The following is a 14,544-nucleotide window of genomic DNA, read 5'->3' as shown; positions in this document are numbered from 1 at the left end:
AGTGCTATAGGCTGCTTGTTCGTGTAAACTTCATAGCGGCGACGGATTGCGAGACGCGACTTCCCCTGGACCACACTAGGCTGGATTAGGAACAGGTGATAGCCCATGCCAGGTGCCCATTCCGTGCAGGACACGGCAAGGCTTCGCTCACGACATCGCCACAATTCCGCAGGATCCAACCGTCTTCTTGCAGGAGGCTTAGCATTGCGCCAATCATTGCAGACGTACCTCAAATTAGATGCTTACAGCCAAGCGAGGTGCAGAAGGATGCGGCGCACTGGTATGCTGTTAAAAGAGCCCCCAAGTGAGAGAGCCCCGGGCCCCCCAGACCTCGACGCGCCCTTGGGACCCAAATGCGCAGGTTTTTGTCACGAACGCGCTGCCAAGTGACCTAACTCGCAGAATTGATTGCAGCGATCAGCAGCGATGAAGGTCACACGTCTTGTTTCCATTGCAGCTCTTGCAGCTGGTGTGGGAGCGCAAGCTAGCGGCGCTGCTTTTGAGCCGCAAGACTTCAATATCACTGCGGCTCTCGAAAACCTCGGCGTCGACGTCTCGGCTCTGCCAGAACCTGCGAATGCACTCGATGCCCGTGTCTCAGATGCGCAATGCTCACATGCTGTAAGTTTTGTCACAATATTACGGAGGTAGGGTTGCGCAAGCTGACAGACTCTAGTGTACTGCGTTGACGATAGTCTTCGGCACCGACAAGGTCTTGGCTGAAGGAGCAACCACATACAGCAACTTCACCGGCGGATACTGGTCTGCTCAACAAGGTTTAGTACGACCTTCTTGTGTGTTTAAACCCACGAAGACAGTTGAGGTCTCAACATTGGTGCTTGCGGCTAGATTGTACCAATGCCCCTTCGCCGTAAAAGGCGGTGGCCATGCTGCGTGGGCCGGTGCATCTAGTATCGAAGACGGAATCACTGTATCGCTTGAAAACTTCAAGCAGGCTGTTGTTGCCTCCGATAAGCAGACGGTCGACATTGGTCCTGGACTCCGATGGATAGACGTCTACAATGCTGTTGAGAAAGACGGTCTGAGTGTCGCGGGAGGACGTGTAAGTCTACGAATCTGCGCCAAATTTATGGTTCTGCCACTGATCATAGGACTAGATGGCCCCCGTTGGCGTGCCTGGCCTCATTCTCGGAGGCGGCATATCTCACTTTGCGAGCAAGCGCGGTTGGGCTTGTGATAACGTGGCGAGTTTCGAACTCGTCACAGCTTCTGGTATCGCGATCAACGTCAGCGCGACCACTTATCCCGACCTATACTGGGCACTGAGAGGAGGCGGCAACAATTTCGGGATCGTTACAAACTTCAAGCTTGACGCTTTCCCCCTTGGCCAGATGTGGGGAGGCCAGCGGGTGTACCTCGAAGATGCATACCCCGCGGTACTCGATGCGATCCATCAATTCACAGTCTCTGGTTCTGTCAAGGATGAAGATGCTGCCCAGATTGTTGTAAGTGCGCTGAGCCGAATCCTCATACACGGAAAACTAACATCTCTAGACTTTCGCAAGCGCGCCCGGGATCGGCAAGGTGGCTTTCGCCAACCTCCACTACGCGAAGCCTATTGCGAACGCGCCTGTCTTCTCGAGTTGGGGTAATATCACTGCCATCGATGATACGACTGGCCTTCGCCAGATGTCCGGCATGGCCGATCTCCTCAATCAGGGTGCTCCTGCTCCTGGTGCTTTCCAGACCTGGTGGGGCATTAGTCTGAAGATGGACAGATCACTGCTCGAGTTCATCGTCGATACGTTCTACACGCAAGAAGCCACCGTCGCCGACATCGAGAAGATCCTGCTCATCATGGCTATCCAGCCCATCACCGAAAGCGCGACCAAGGCCATGCAAAAGAACGGCGGGAATGCTCTAGGTATCGATCCAACAAACGGCCCGTACTTCGTGCTCAACTTAAACGCTGCCTGGAACAACAAAGAAGACGAGCCCAAGTTTCACAGTGTGATTGCCAACATCATCAAACTTGTAAAAGCGGAAGCGAAGCGGAGGAAGCTGGACAACGACTTTGTGTATCTTAACTACGCATCCGAATACCAAGACCCCATCGGCAGCTACGGAGCGAAGAACAAGCAACGACTGATGAAGATATCCAAGAAGTACGATCCGAAACAGGTCTTCCAATACCTGCAACCGGGTGGCTTCAAGCTTGTCAAAGGCGCGCCGAACCCGAATACTCCGTACGTACCAGTTGTCATTGATTATGAGCTCTAAAACGAGTCGTTATTGACACGTGGTAGTGGCTCTTAATTGTCTTGCACTGCGCCGACGATAGACAGGGAAACCAAGCGGTAGCTGCCTTTACGGTTGAAGTGTGGAAGAATTGTAACAAAAGATCATTGGAGCACTCAGAACTTTGCCTTATTATTTCTTCGCATTCATAACGTATGCGATCCAATCCGTCTTCGAACTGACGATTGATGTGCGATGCGGTGAAAGTACAATCTGTCACGTGATCGTCACATTCACGTTAGATCGCCGGAAACTTTGACTAGTACAGCGGGCGTTCAGATCCGTGCTGAGCATTCGATTTACGAGTGAGTGCTATTGAAAATACTCTGTTAGCGACCTGCAGCTCGTGGAACCCCCAGGTGTACTACCTTCCCGACGGCCTACCTGCCAAGGCGCGTAGCCGGACCAGGACTAGCGTCTCCCCCAAGCGGCATCATCAACACCAGCAGTTTCGATAAGCCGTCGTTTTACCGATAGCTGTGTCCACGCTGGACTCGCGAATATGGCCTTTACGTTCCGTAAGATCATCCTCTTCGTACTCCTCATCGCCATCCTACTACACGAACCTACATTCAAGCTCTTCGTCAACCTGCTCGTCAACGCACACATTTTCTCGCGCATCACTCTCGACACCATATGCACCCTGGTTGATGCGCACTTCCCCATGGTCGCATCTGTCACCACCGCAATGTTTCACGGTCTACGAGCATTCATGTCGCAGCGGTATGAGTGGGTGATCTCAGGACTTGCGTCACTGGGACATGATGTGCTGGTACATCTGGCGAGCTGGGCGGCTATATGGCTGAATGAGAGCCCACGATGGCTGTGTGAGATGAATGAATTTGTTGTTGCTATCGGGGAGGGGGCGTTGTGGAGACTACAGCGCGATGGTGATGGGAAGATGATGGAAAGCTGGCTACTCGCGGCGGAGACAGTTGCCGGTTTCTGTGTGAGAGTGCGAGGGATTCGTTAACTGGGCACTGTTCATCTGTGTTAATGAGTTTTTCTATGGCTCATGGCGCCTAGCGCTCTCACTGGTGTGATTGATGGAGAAAATGAAATTTGATCAGGAAGACTACACAATGACCAGTATGCTTCCAACCAGGCGGGGTCGTTATGCTGTAGTATCGCGGAGAAGCGAGTAAGAGACGCAGAGGATACGCAAGAGAGAATATGCACAGAGATATTGTCGATCTGGGACTTTCAGCTACGACTAATGAAGCATGCAATTACATCGATGAGCGATGTCTGCAAAGACATGTGATGGGAACAAGAAGAGCTAGTGTTGCAACAAAGGCGAGGCCGTGTGGAGAGACCATGATACCTTTGTCAAAATGCCAAAGCTGTACATGAGGAAGATGCGGATGTACGTGAAGAAACAGATGTCAATGGTAGCCCAGAGAGTCTACTGCGGACTATGAGAGGGAGACGAGGATGGGTCGGGGGCGCGCTCCTGGGAATCGTATACCGAGTCGTCCCTTTTGCGCTTATCACCCGCGCTCTGCGTAGGTTCTTGGTACGTTATGTTTGATGGACGAGGCGGGAGTTCATGTGTTCTGACCTGCGGAGCGGGCCGTGATGTGGGGTCCATCGCACCTTGCTGGTGACCTGCGTTGTGACCACCTGCATTATCTGGACCTCGACCTGCCAGTCGACCAGATCGCCTAACCGGAGCTCGCGGCTCAGTGGGTGGGTTGGACGCGGAGGTAATCGTTCGAGACTGTGTCTGTGTCTGCGATACCGTAGATGGCGTTGCGTGGTCGACTGTTGGGGTTGACAGTGTGTTGCGGCGGGGGAACGGCCCGTAAGGATGTGTGCCTTGGAAAGCTTGGGCCAATGTTGTTACTCCCATAATATCTCGCTGGCTCTTCACAAGTACGGCCGTGACTACGTCACTGATCTCTGCATTGCCCAAATTCCGCATACCTATATATGGACGAAAACTGACGATGTTCTCAGTGTCCGCGGCGGAGACCTCAAGCCACTGTGCCCTAGACTCGATGCGCAATGTCGGGAGACCGAGTGGGTTAGGGGGTGCGTGTCGTCCGTATACCTCCATCAGGAAAAACCTTGTCAATGCTGAAGGGCCCATGTTCTTGATTTTCTCCACGAAGTTGTCGTTGCAGCTAGTAATGCGGAAGCCATTTCGTAGCTCTCCAGTCCCGCCGGTGACAACGATTCTCATCTTCTTCGAACTTTGAAGGCCTGCTGATGAAGCTATGGTCTTTCCATTGCCCAGGTGTGCGTTTCGATCGCTGGTAAGTGCCGTCTCTTGAATTTCAACAACATCACCAATCTCTATATCGTCCGGTTGGGCAAGGGTAATCTTTTGATCTTCTCCCTCGTAGATTGCTTGGTATCCGATTACCCGCTTCGAATGCTTTTTGTCAGGCGTTTCGTAAAGATCTAGGTTGCTATCGCTAATCGCTTTACTTATGCTGGATAGATCCTGATGGGAAACAGTGTTTGAAAGTGATCGACTGTCTCTAGTACGATAGCGATGTCGGCGGAGGGCAGTGTGTTCGCTGAAGCTATCCACGCCATTGCTCGAAACGTTGTACTTGACTTGGGTATTCTCAGAAGCCGCATGTACGATTTGATGAGTTCTGCCGGTAGATGCAAGCGTCTCTGGATCCATTACTCCATGTTCCGAGTTGTATGGGCGACTGGTATCACGCTCGACCGATGATGCCGGGCGTTCACGCTCTCGATCACCGCGGCGATGATCACTACGATCATCTTGTCCTCGGTGGCGTTCGATGGAGGTAACAGCCTGTGAGTCCCCATATGCTGATATCGGGCGATCTTGGTGGTGGTCTCGTCCAACATTACGCTCGAATAGCATCGGAGGCCTTGGTCGTCCTCTAGGTTGATCGTTCTTCTCATTGTTGGGAACCCAGCTATCGTACTTCCTCAGTTTGTATTGTCCATCACGGTTGTAATCTGACCGTTGCTGGCGGTTTTCGTCCGCGCCGCCCCCTGCTTTGCCGCCTCTGCCTTGCCCTGAGGCTCGTTAAACTATGGTTGTGAGAATGAATGGACACCATCTTACCTTTTCCGCCACGACCGCTCGTCATGGTTTAGCGAGGGGCGTCAGCTGCCTGACTCCCTCGTGATCTGTGAATGTCGAACTTGTTGGTTGAGTCGATTGAGGTTGAGGTCTCGAATCTGGTGTGTCGAGTGAGAAGCCTCGGTAGAGAGACAAGGGCGGAGCGCTTGAGTAAGTATGCTCGTGAATGGCGTGACCGGAACATAGCGCTCGTTGTAGCCGCGGCCCTTCATTCTGTGGAAGCTTCGTTTAGAGACGCAGTTTTGGGCTTAGGGCGACCGCCTTTTCACGATATAGTGAATGATGATCTTCTTTTAATGACTCTTCCACTACCAATGGATAGAGAAGAAAATTTGCTCGATTGCTGCCTTTTCAAAATCTCAAAACATCACAGAGAAGACCACTGGATTGGTGTTGTGTACATTCATGACGAACAAATGTCTTAACTCGTCCATCACTAGGGGTGTGCGATAAAACGCATCGCAATTTGCGCAGATACTTTCAAACGCGGAAGCAAAGATTCCAAGAGAGACTGTTCAAAAGTGTGCGAGTAACGGAACGCTAGGCGCATTCTCACCACTCCTGTTGTCGCTAGGAAGTGCCCGTTGTGGCGAACAAGGGTGGTCATAGCTTTTGGAATCAAGGGTTGGAATTATCGGCTTTGTTCATCACACACACACTTGGAGCTTTGATGAGCCCTTTGTTCAGCTTGTGACTCTCTCGCTTTTCTCGTTGCTCTTTGGCAAGCACTTCACACGTAGACACCATCAAGCAGACTGTAGCCCAATAGGTCATATGCCCGGTATGTGTCGGCCATCCAAACGAAAAGGTATCTCATACTTCTTGCGAGGTTCCAGATCTGGACAGCAGCGTATCCCATATCCTGGAAACCATGGGCAACGATCTCAAATTGGATTGTTTCCAGTCGCGCATCGCCCGAATCGTCGATCAGAACTTAATACCACCTCTTCCAGGAGTGAACTGTGGAGGTTGTACAGCGAAGAGAAATCTGTACTTCGCCAAACCTTGAAAGAAGCGAATCTACTTAACGCATCGGGTAGAAGCACCCAAGATGCAACGTCCCCCATGGCAACAGGCGAGAGGTCCAACACGACAAAACAAAAGTCACACACATCCGCTGAGAAGCCCAGTCGATCAAGAGCAGCAGTCAACGTGAATGGCAAGTCGCATGCGCCAACGGCCCACCCTACAGCAAGAGACGGTTCTCAACATTGCGATTGCCAGTTGGCGGGCTGCCAGCGTTGTTATCCAGGTGATTACCACGCCGCTCATTGCGGCTTATCCTCCTGCGAGGATTGCGCGGATCTCGGTCCAGGATACGACCTATGGCACACTTGTCAAACTGCGCCAGATGCTGATATCTTCACCGAGGGGGATTCCGTCTTGTCTCGGACTTTCAACGGTCAGAAGAACGTCTTATCTCTCGTGGTCGCCCGTGAACTGCTCAATGCGATGCGCAACGCTGTTGATGAGGGTCGTCGGTATCGTAGAACGAAAAAGCAAGTTGATGTGGAACTAGATGCGATAAACGAAGAGGCGCGACCCGCTTGGCAAGTGTACATACGCGCCATTGCGGAGGTCAAGCAGGTCAAGAAGGATTTACGTCTTGCACGCCTCCCCCACTATGACGAACAAATTCGTCTCAAAGCCGTGAAGGACTATCGCAAGCGCGCACAGAATAATTATCGGGCCTTCAAGACGCGCGAACGGCGACTTAAGAGCAGGCTGCGGGATGCAGAACACATTTGGTGGACCAGCTTGTGGGATCTTGATCATTATCACCGCCTGATCTTGGAAGATGCTGGAGTTGTATCAGATGACGATGAGAGAGACTGGAACGCAGCCGACTACAGATTCCATCACAGAATTCGCTCCCGATACTATGGGGATAGTGATGTGTATAACGGTGAAGATACCAACACTGATAGCTCTTGTGGTGCGGTGTCACCCGAACCAGAGCCCAACGAGATGCCGGCGCAGGCTCCGCGAACGTATGAGGAAGAACTAGCTGATATAAAAGACGAGTGGGTGCAACACCTTGCAGGCCTCGAAGCAAAGGTCCAATCGGCTAGGCAGATGCATGACGACGCTCGGGGCACCCACGGGCCCTTGCTAGACTTTTACTGTAGAGATAATCCCGATCGCGACCCGGAAGAGCTGAAAGATGAGTACGGCCCGCAATTCGTGCAGCTTACACGTAAATATGCAACGATATTACAGGACGCGGAGGATAAGCTAGAAGCTAGAAGAGCGGCAGCCAGAGCAGCTGGAATCGATCCATATGCGGAAAATGCGTTCGACTTGGGTGGAGATGAGAAGTACCTGGAGAGATTGGTCGCGGAAAACGCTGAGAAGTTGATAGCAAATGTCGACCGCAGAAAGATTTCTCGATGGCTGGATAGCTTCCGGAAATACGAGCCATGGCCAGTATTGGAGCTGGACTCCGACGGTGGGTTCGGATCAGAGACTAGTTCCATAGCATCTGATTCATCGACTGGGAGCTCAAATCCCGCGGGAAGCAGATTAAGTGATAGGGAAGGCTCGAGACTACCTCAACACAGCCGCAAGAGGAACAAGTTCATGGTAGGCGACGCAAACCTGGATAGCATCAGCGTGTTCAATGATGATGACTACATACGGCGATATATTGATAGTTGGGCGACCGAGAAGCGGGGTGGGTATCTGTGATCTAGTCAAGCAGCGATGAGGCTTTATTCTTCGGGTTTGAAGGATTGGGTGGACATCGCATGCTGCATCGAAATCCGAAATTACAAAAATTATAGTCAATCGAGGGGCCTCCTAAGCAACATTGTCGAGACTGCCGTAAATGCTCGCGAATAGCTGAACAGGAATTAGACAAAAGTCGTTAGAAATCTAGAGGGATAGCGGCTCCGCTCAGAGGGCGACGAATGAGAAGCAGCGGAGATAGAGGTCGACTGCTACGAGGTGTAGGCTCGTAACTGAGCCGCCCGACATGATACTGGGTGATGCTGTTCATGTCGTCTTCCCGTGATGTCGATAGAGTAAAAGGGTTGTGGTAGCAGGACGCGCCTCAAGCAAAGGGATTGATGACGGCATCAAGCTAAAGCCTTCGTCTGTGCTTTCGGCAAGCGCCGGAATCCCGAGTTCGGCACACGTTCCAAGCCTCACACCACATCTTACCACTTCAGCCTTGCACTCAGCCTGACGCTACTTCACATTCCAAATCGGTATCGGGTTCTTCGCTAAACCTTCGGGGGTCGACACGTTCTCAACACTCGGGGGATGTGTTTACCGCTCAATTTGCCAGCTGTGTTGCATACCCCGAGCTGACCTCGCATTGTCACAGCGTCAAGTGTCGCGTCAAGGCCCGAGTTGGCCAGCAGTTTGTATCTCCTTATTGTTTACTGGAAAAAGTGTCAGCCTACGTAGTTGTGCATCCCCGGACGTCACGATAGATTTATTGAAAGAGGTTGGTTCTCTCAAGTAACGTACTCGCGATTGGACGGTCGCCCTTGTGTCCGGCGCAAGGGAATTTATCGTTATCCATACACCAGGTGTGGCTTCGCAACGCGATTGGCTGTGCGCGTCGAAATTACGGTGAGATCGCATCCCTGCAAAATCGCAGGACGCTCGCAGCATCGCTCGTAGGGCTGTGTGCTAGGGCTGACATGGAGACCTGACAATTGTTGGTGATACTGTTTCATCCGGGAGCTACGTCTGCCGTTTTTCCCTATCGAGACATCGGCTCGACGAGCGCGCAGCCGTTACCGCTACTCCTGTCGACTCATTGTGAGCCTTGCTGAACGTTACAGCACCTATGCAGGCACTGCGCGCGTTAGTCAGCGTCGTTTCCAGCACCATGGACGCAATGAGACATGCCCGGCAGCTCGGAACCGAGATACCTGATGCATGTCCCACGCTCGCGGGGGAAAGTTGCCTATCGATGGAGAGTCGGCACACACCTCGGGCGCGCAGAGATACACAAACACCCACTGAAATCATTCTAGCCAGGATCCATCCTCGCGTGGATCCTAGTACGGCATCAATCTGTTCTCGAACCTCGCTGGTGTTGCGCCCGTGTCCATTGCCCTTCCTGTAAACTGGACCGGGATACAAAATGACCCATAGGTGTAGGCATACAGCTCCAAAATTATCATCTCATGAGCTGAACACGCAGATGGAACGTTTCACATGTCTGGGTGCTACTCCTGTCAGTCTGCAAAGAAACGCTTGATCAGACCATCGCGAACGCCGCACGGTGATGGTACCAAGATGTGAGAGGCGTCATAGCACCACCACCATATGCAGGCAGATTCGGCGAACACGTTGCTCACCTCTAAACCATCACCAGATGACCGTTTACTGGTAATATGACAAGACAAGAAGTCGGTCAGGCTTCCACCCGTAGTCAGCTAGAATAGGCTAGCCGGCCGCCCCCAGGCTAATCTAGTTGCGCGCATTGGCCGTCTGAGCCGTTTCCAGAGAACGAGAGCCTCCCTACTGCGTCGCGTCCCAACCCAACACTCTTACTCGTCGTCGGTCCTTGTCTGCAGCTGAAGACGCAGGCCAGTGCAGCTGCAGCCGATCGCCGTTGTATCTGCCTCTCCGCTTGATGACGGCCGCGAGCATGGGTTCGGAAGCTCCGCGGCAAGCTGATTCGCAGCGGCATGGCGAGCGGGGGCCCTGCGGCAGCGCCGAGCAACGCCTCGTGTCTGACTGACCCACTTCTTTTCTTACAGGCTCTCGAAATACCACACCATACATGGCAGCTGTATGAAGCTTCGATGGGGGCTGAGAATTTCATCGTCATCCCAAATCATTTATTAACGACTGAGCCCCCAATGGACGCCGTACGCCCCAAGAAGCATAGCCAGCCCCTGAGCATTTGGGCCGCGGCACACAATTGACAATGGCATCGAATGGTACTCACAACGACTTCATCAACATCACCACTCCACACTCTAGGGCGCCCAGCATGGTTCAAGATACGCCTGCTCCTGCGCTACGGCCACGCTTGCCGGTCAGAAAACAAGCTCCTCAGAGGAACATCGACGAGTTCTGGAACAAATTTACGACCAAACACCCCGGTAAGATCTTTACGATCTTACCCGACAATTTGTATGCGAAACGTGCAGCCGCACATGCGCCGAGAGGGTCCATACCCGGGGTCAATGCGCTTGCATCCTACGAGGAGGCCAAGGAAGCATGCACCAGAAAGGTCGCAAAGATCGTCAAAGAGTGCCGGCGACTGAACCAGAAATACAGAGATCCACATTTCGATATAGAGGCCGACTTCAAACGGTCGCAGCTTATTCCAGACACTCCCGCCGACTGCTTGACTGGGCTCAATGAAGAGAATGCCGACTTCCATCCTTTGTCGGTTAAGAGAGTCGAGGTATGTATTACCACCCCACTATCGTCGCATGCCTAACTCGTCATAGGACATCTTCGATGAACCACGATTTTTCATCGAAGGCGCCACCGCAAACGATGTACGACAGGGCAACGACGGTGACTGCTGGTTCATGTCGGCACTGGCGACGATCTCGAACAAGGAAGAATTGATACAGCGGGTGTGCGTTGCGCGCGATGAGCAGGTCGGCGTGTACGGATTTGTCTTCCACAGAGGTAAAGACATGACTATATAGTCGGGTAGCTCACAAGCTGACTTATCTCAGATGGCGAATGGATATCCGAGGTCATCGATGACAAGCTATATCTCATCAAGGAGGACTTTGACGAAGCGAAACTTGAGCGCTCCCACTGGTTGGAACTTCAGAACCGGAAAAGCCCCGAAGATGAATACCGGACTGTCATGCAAACCGGTTCCAGGGCCCTGTACTTCGCGCAATGCAGCGATCCCAATGAAACATGGCTGCCACTGCTGGAAAAGGCTTTTGCCAAAGCACACGGCGACTACAGTGCCATTAATGGTGGCTTTGTAGGCGAAGGCATCGAGGACCTGACTGGAGGTGTCACGTCTGAAATATTTGCAACCGACATCTTGGATAAGGACAAGTTCTGGCACGAAGAGCTCATGAACGTCAATAAGACGTTTCTCTTCGGATGTGGCCAGATGGGCGGTATTTACGGCGCTCGCAAAGGTATCCAGGAGAAACATGCATACTCCGTCATGGAAGCACGCGAGATCGATGGCCAGCGCCTGCTGAAGCTTCGGAACCCCTGGGGCCGCACCGAGTGGACTGGTCGCTGGAGCGACGGTTCAGAAGAATGGACTCCGGAATGGATGAAGAAGCTCGACCACAAATTCGGGGACGACGGTGTCTTCTGGATCTCGTACAAGGACCTTCTGCGTACCTACCAGCATTTTGACCGTACACGACTGTTCGGTCCGGAATGGACGGTTTCTCAGCAGTGGACAAGTGTCAACGTTCCGTGGAGCGTCGACTACCTCGACACCAAATTCAAGATACATCTCGCGAAGGGCGGCCCCGTAGTCATCGTGCTTAGCCAGCTTGATGATCGCTACTACCAAGGTCTGGAAGGTCAGTATGAGTTTAACCTACAGTTCCGGCTCCACAAAGACGACGAAGAAGAGTACATCGTTCGCAGCAACGGCACGTACTACATGACGCGCTCTGTCTCTACCGAGCTGGATCTTGAGCCTGGTAATTATACCGTCCTGCTCAAGATCAAAGCGACCAGAATTCCTGACAATCCGACACCTGATGAAGTCATTCGGATGACCTGTACCAAACGGCGCGAGAAACTGCTCTCGATCGGGCTGTCTTACGATCTCGCGCATGCCAAAGGACAGTTCCGGGAGCAAGAGAAAGACAAGGCCAAACGTGACAAAGAGGAGAAAGTTGAGCGCAAGAAGGCCGAGATGAAGCACGCTCATCAACGTCGTAAGAGATTACGCCAAAAGGCTGAGCTGCGTGATCTGAAGAAAGCTGCGAAAGAAACGCGCAAACTCAATCGATCTGGCGATATGACGGAAGTCGAGAGGAAGCTCGAAAGCCTGTCTGGTCTTGGGATAAATGTCGAGGAAGATAACCGCACTTCCGGCGACGAAGACGCTAAGCCTGTTCACCAAGCGGTCTCCAGGCACCATCGTGCATCGAGCCTTGACCCACTCCGTGAGCGCTCGGCTAGTCCAGGTGGCGGTTTTAGCGGCCGGAGCGGATACAACAAAGGTCGTGATGGTTACAATGCATCGCTTCCCGGAGCATTGCAGGGTCGTGGCGGCTACAATCGCGACAGCCATGGCTCTGCGATCCCCGAAGCTGCAATCCTTCAGGGACGTGGTGGATACCACCACAGTCCCCAACCTTCTCCTGCGACCCATAGTCAGGGCTTTCAAGGGCGCGGAGGCTACAATCAGAATATGCCTGGAGAGCTGCAGGGTAGAGGAGGATACAACCAGAACATGCCTGGCGAGTTGCAAGGCAGAGGTGGGTACAATCAGAATATGCCAGGAGAACTCCAGGGTCGCGGAGGTTACAATCAAAACATGCCTGGAGAGCTTCAGGGTCGCGGTGGCTACAACGTCGAACTCCCTGGCACATACCAAGGTCGCGACGGGTACAACGAAGGCCAGATGACGGATTCGCCAATTCCTACGCCATTGCCGACGCCTGTCCCCACGCCTCTGACTGATGAGTTTCGCCCTGGAACGCCCGGTCAAAGGACATACAGTCCACGTCCTGAGCACCGACCATCAACTGGCGTTCGACGAGCCACACTAACCCCCATCCCGGGTATTCGACCCGGTATTCAGGTCACTCGCGGACGAAGTGCTAGCGAGTACTCCCACCGCGCACAGCACGGAATGCACTCGCCCGACGATATATCCGACGACTCCTGGGATTCTGATCTCGATGGCCCCTGCTCGCTCGACTCGGATCTCTCCGACGATGAAGATGACATTCCGCGCATGTTCTCCGAACGCCAGCGCTATGTCGGCTACAACAACAACACGCGGTACCCCTACGTCGAAGAAGAAGATGAGTTCGAGCGCGACCCCTGGAACGCTGTGTGTGTCGTCGGTCTCCGTGTCTTCAGCAGAGACAACACCGATGTCACCATCGAAGTGCAAAACAGTGAGGGCGAGACCAAGAAGAAGTTCGATGGCGACGATGCAAGTGTAGCAAGCATGGGTACGATCAGACGCAAGGAAAAGGAACTCGATGTTGATGATAGTGCGGCAGATGCGACGAGTCCGATGCGCAAGAGGAATACTGGTCTGGATGATGCGCTTGATTCTAAATTGAATCGGGCCGATGAAGCGGAGCTCGTGAGCCAAATTGGCACGGCGCCGGCAGGCGTGGAGAGGAGTCGCCAGGGGACATTGAGCTGAGCGAAATGGGAGCGTATTGTCGGGGTTCGATGAAGATGAGAACGTACTATTTGGAGTTCGGTTGCTTTCAGATTGATATTGCTTTGGCTAGACTTTTGTTGTTATTTCGTCGATGCTGGGCATGGTCTTTAGAAGTCACGTGGAGTTAAATAGCGCAGCAATTTGATCCGCAGTGTTCGACTGCAAGTATAGATGCTCTTCATGTCTCCCATTTAACTATCATGATATACCCAACTCGCGCGTGCATAACAAACTCCTTGCGCGTGATTTCTCGAGGGATTCGTGGCACGAGTGAAAGGGGTCGGTGATGTCATAGCGCGAGGCTTAGCAGCATCCGCCGCAGCCTCACTGTGGCCTTCGCGCTTTCCTCATCCGCGACAAATCTTCACACCATCCAACAATGCACCCTTCATCGACCTTACCTCTAGTTGTTTCGTGTTGGCTGGCAATATCTTACTACCGGTTATCTTCATGTCGTCGTAGACCCAGGATACATTCGTCAGCGTTCACGATGCCTTCCCCTTCAGCAGCTGAACCACTTTCAGACGTTATTGTCGTTTCGAGGGCTTAGCTTTCAGAGCCGCCTTTGGCGGCTACGCATGCCCTGCCCATCATGTATGGATAGAGTTAGATCTGATGTAGGTGTCTTGCTGTGCCTCATGCCCGCAATTTGGTGGGGTCGAAACTGCCCCTCATTGCTCTTCAGAGGCATCACCCCCCTTTCTTCTTCGTTTCTACTCTATATGTTATCATGAAGTTCTGTAAAAGATGCGCTCAACTCGAGATCACTCCCGAAAGCTTTTTTGCACTCGCAGATGGTGAGAAGCCATGTCACCGACACAAATGCGGCGTTTCGCTGAAGCCGCTGGAATGCGACATATGTCACCTCACTTCGGAATTATTGGAAGCGACT

General features: G+C 52.7%; 3 protein-coding genes across 3 annotated transcripts; all 3 read left to right on the top strand.

Moving 5' to 3' along the window:
• Positions 1 to 426: 426 nt before the first annotated feature.
• On the top strand, positions 427 to 2,241 carry J4E84_006409 (uncharacterized protein; the record flags this gene model as incomplete). The annotated part of the gene is made up of 4 exons (XM_049388998.1): positions 427 to 621; positions 677 to 1,063; positions 1,119 to 1,466; positions 1,516 to 2,241. The coding sequence occupies 4 exons, from the start codon at positions 427 to 429 to the stop codon at positions 2,239 to 2,241; spliced, it is 1,656 nt and encodes a 551-aa protein (XP_049243272.1).
• Positions 2,242 to 6,394: 4,153 nt separating this feature from the next.
• Positions 6,395 to 8,017, top strand: J4E84_006408 (uncharacterized protein; the record flags this gene model as incomplete). Its single annotated transcript, XM_049388997.1, has 1 exon — positions 6,395 to 8,017. One exon carries the CDS (start codon positions 6,395 to 6,397, stop codon positions 8,015 to 8,017), a length of 1,623 nt encoding a protein of 540 aa, XP_049243271.1.
• Positions 8,018 to 10,220: 2,203 nt separating this feature from the next.
• J4E84_006407 (uncharacterized protein) lies at positions 10,221 to 13,631 on the top strand (the record flags this gene model as incomplete). The annotated part of the gene is made up of 3 exons (XM_049388996.1): positions 10,221 to 10,706; positions 10,753 to 10,939; positions 10,990 to 13,631. The coding sequence occupies 3 exons, from the start codon at positions 10,221 to 10,223 to the stop codon at positions 13,629 to 13,631; spliced, it is 3,315 nt and encodes a 1,104-aa protein (XP_049243270.1).
• Between the last annotated feature and the right edge of the window lie 913 nt (positions 13,632 to 14,544).

The sequence above is a fragment of the Alternaria hordeiaustralica genome, assembly GCF_023758085.1.
Source record: "Alternaria hordeiaustralica strain BMP 2776 chromosome Unknown scaffold_12, whole genome shotgun sequence".
Classification (NCBI taxonomy): domain Eukaryota; kingdom Fungi; phylum Ascomycota; class Dothideomycetes; order Pleosporales; family Pleosporaceae; genus Alternaria; species Alternaria hordeiaustralica.
The sequence above is the reverse complement of the archived record's forward strand: the minus strand, read 5'-3'. Positions and strand labels throughout refer to the sequence as shown.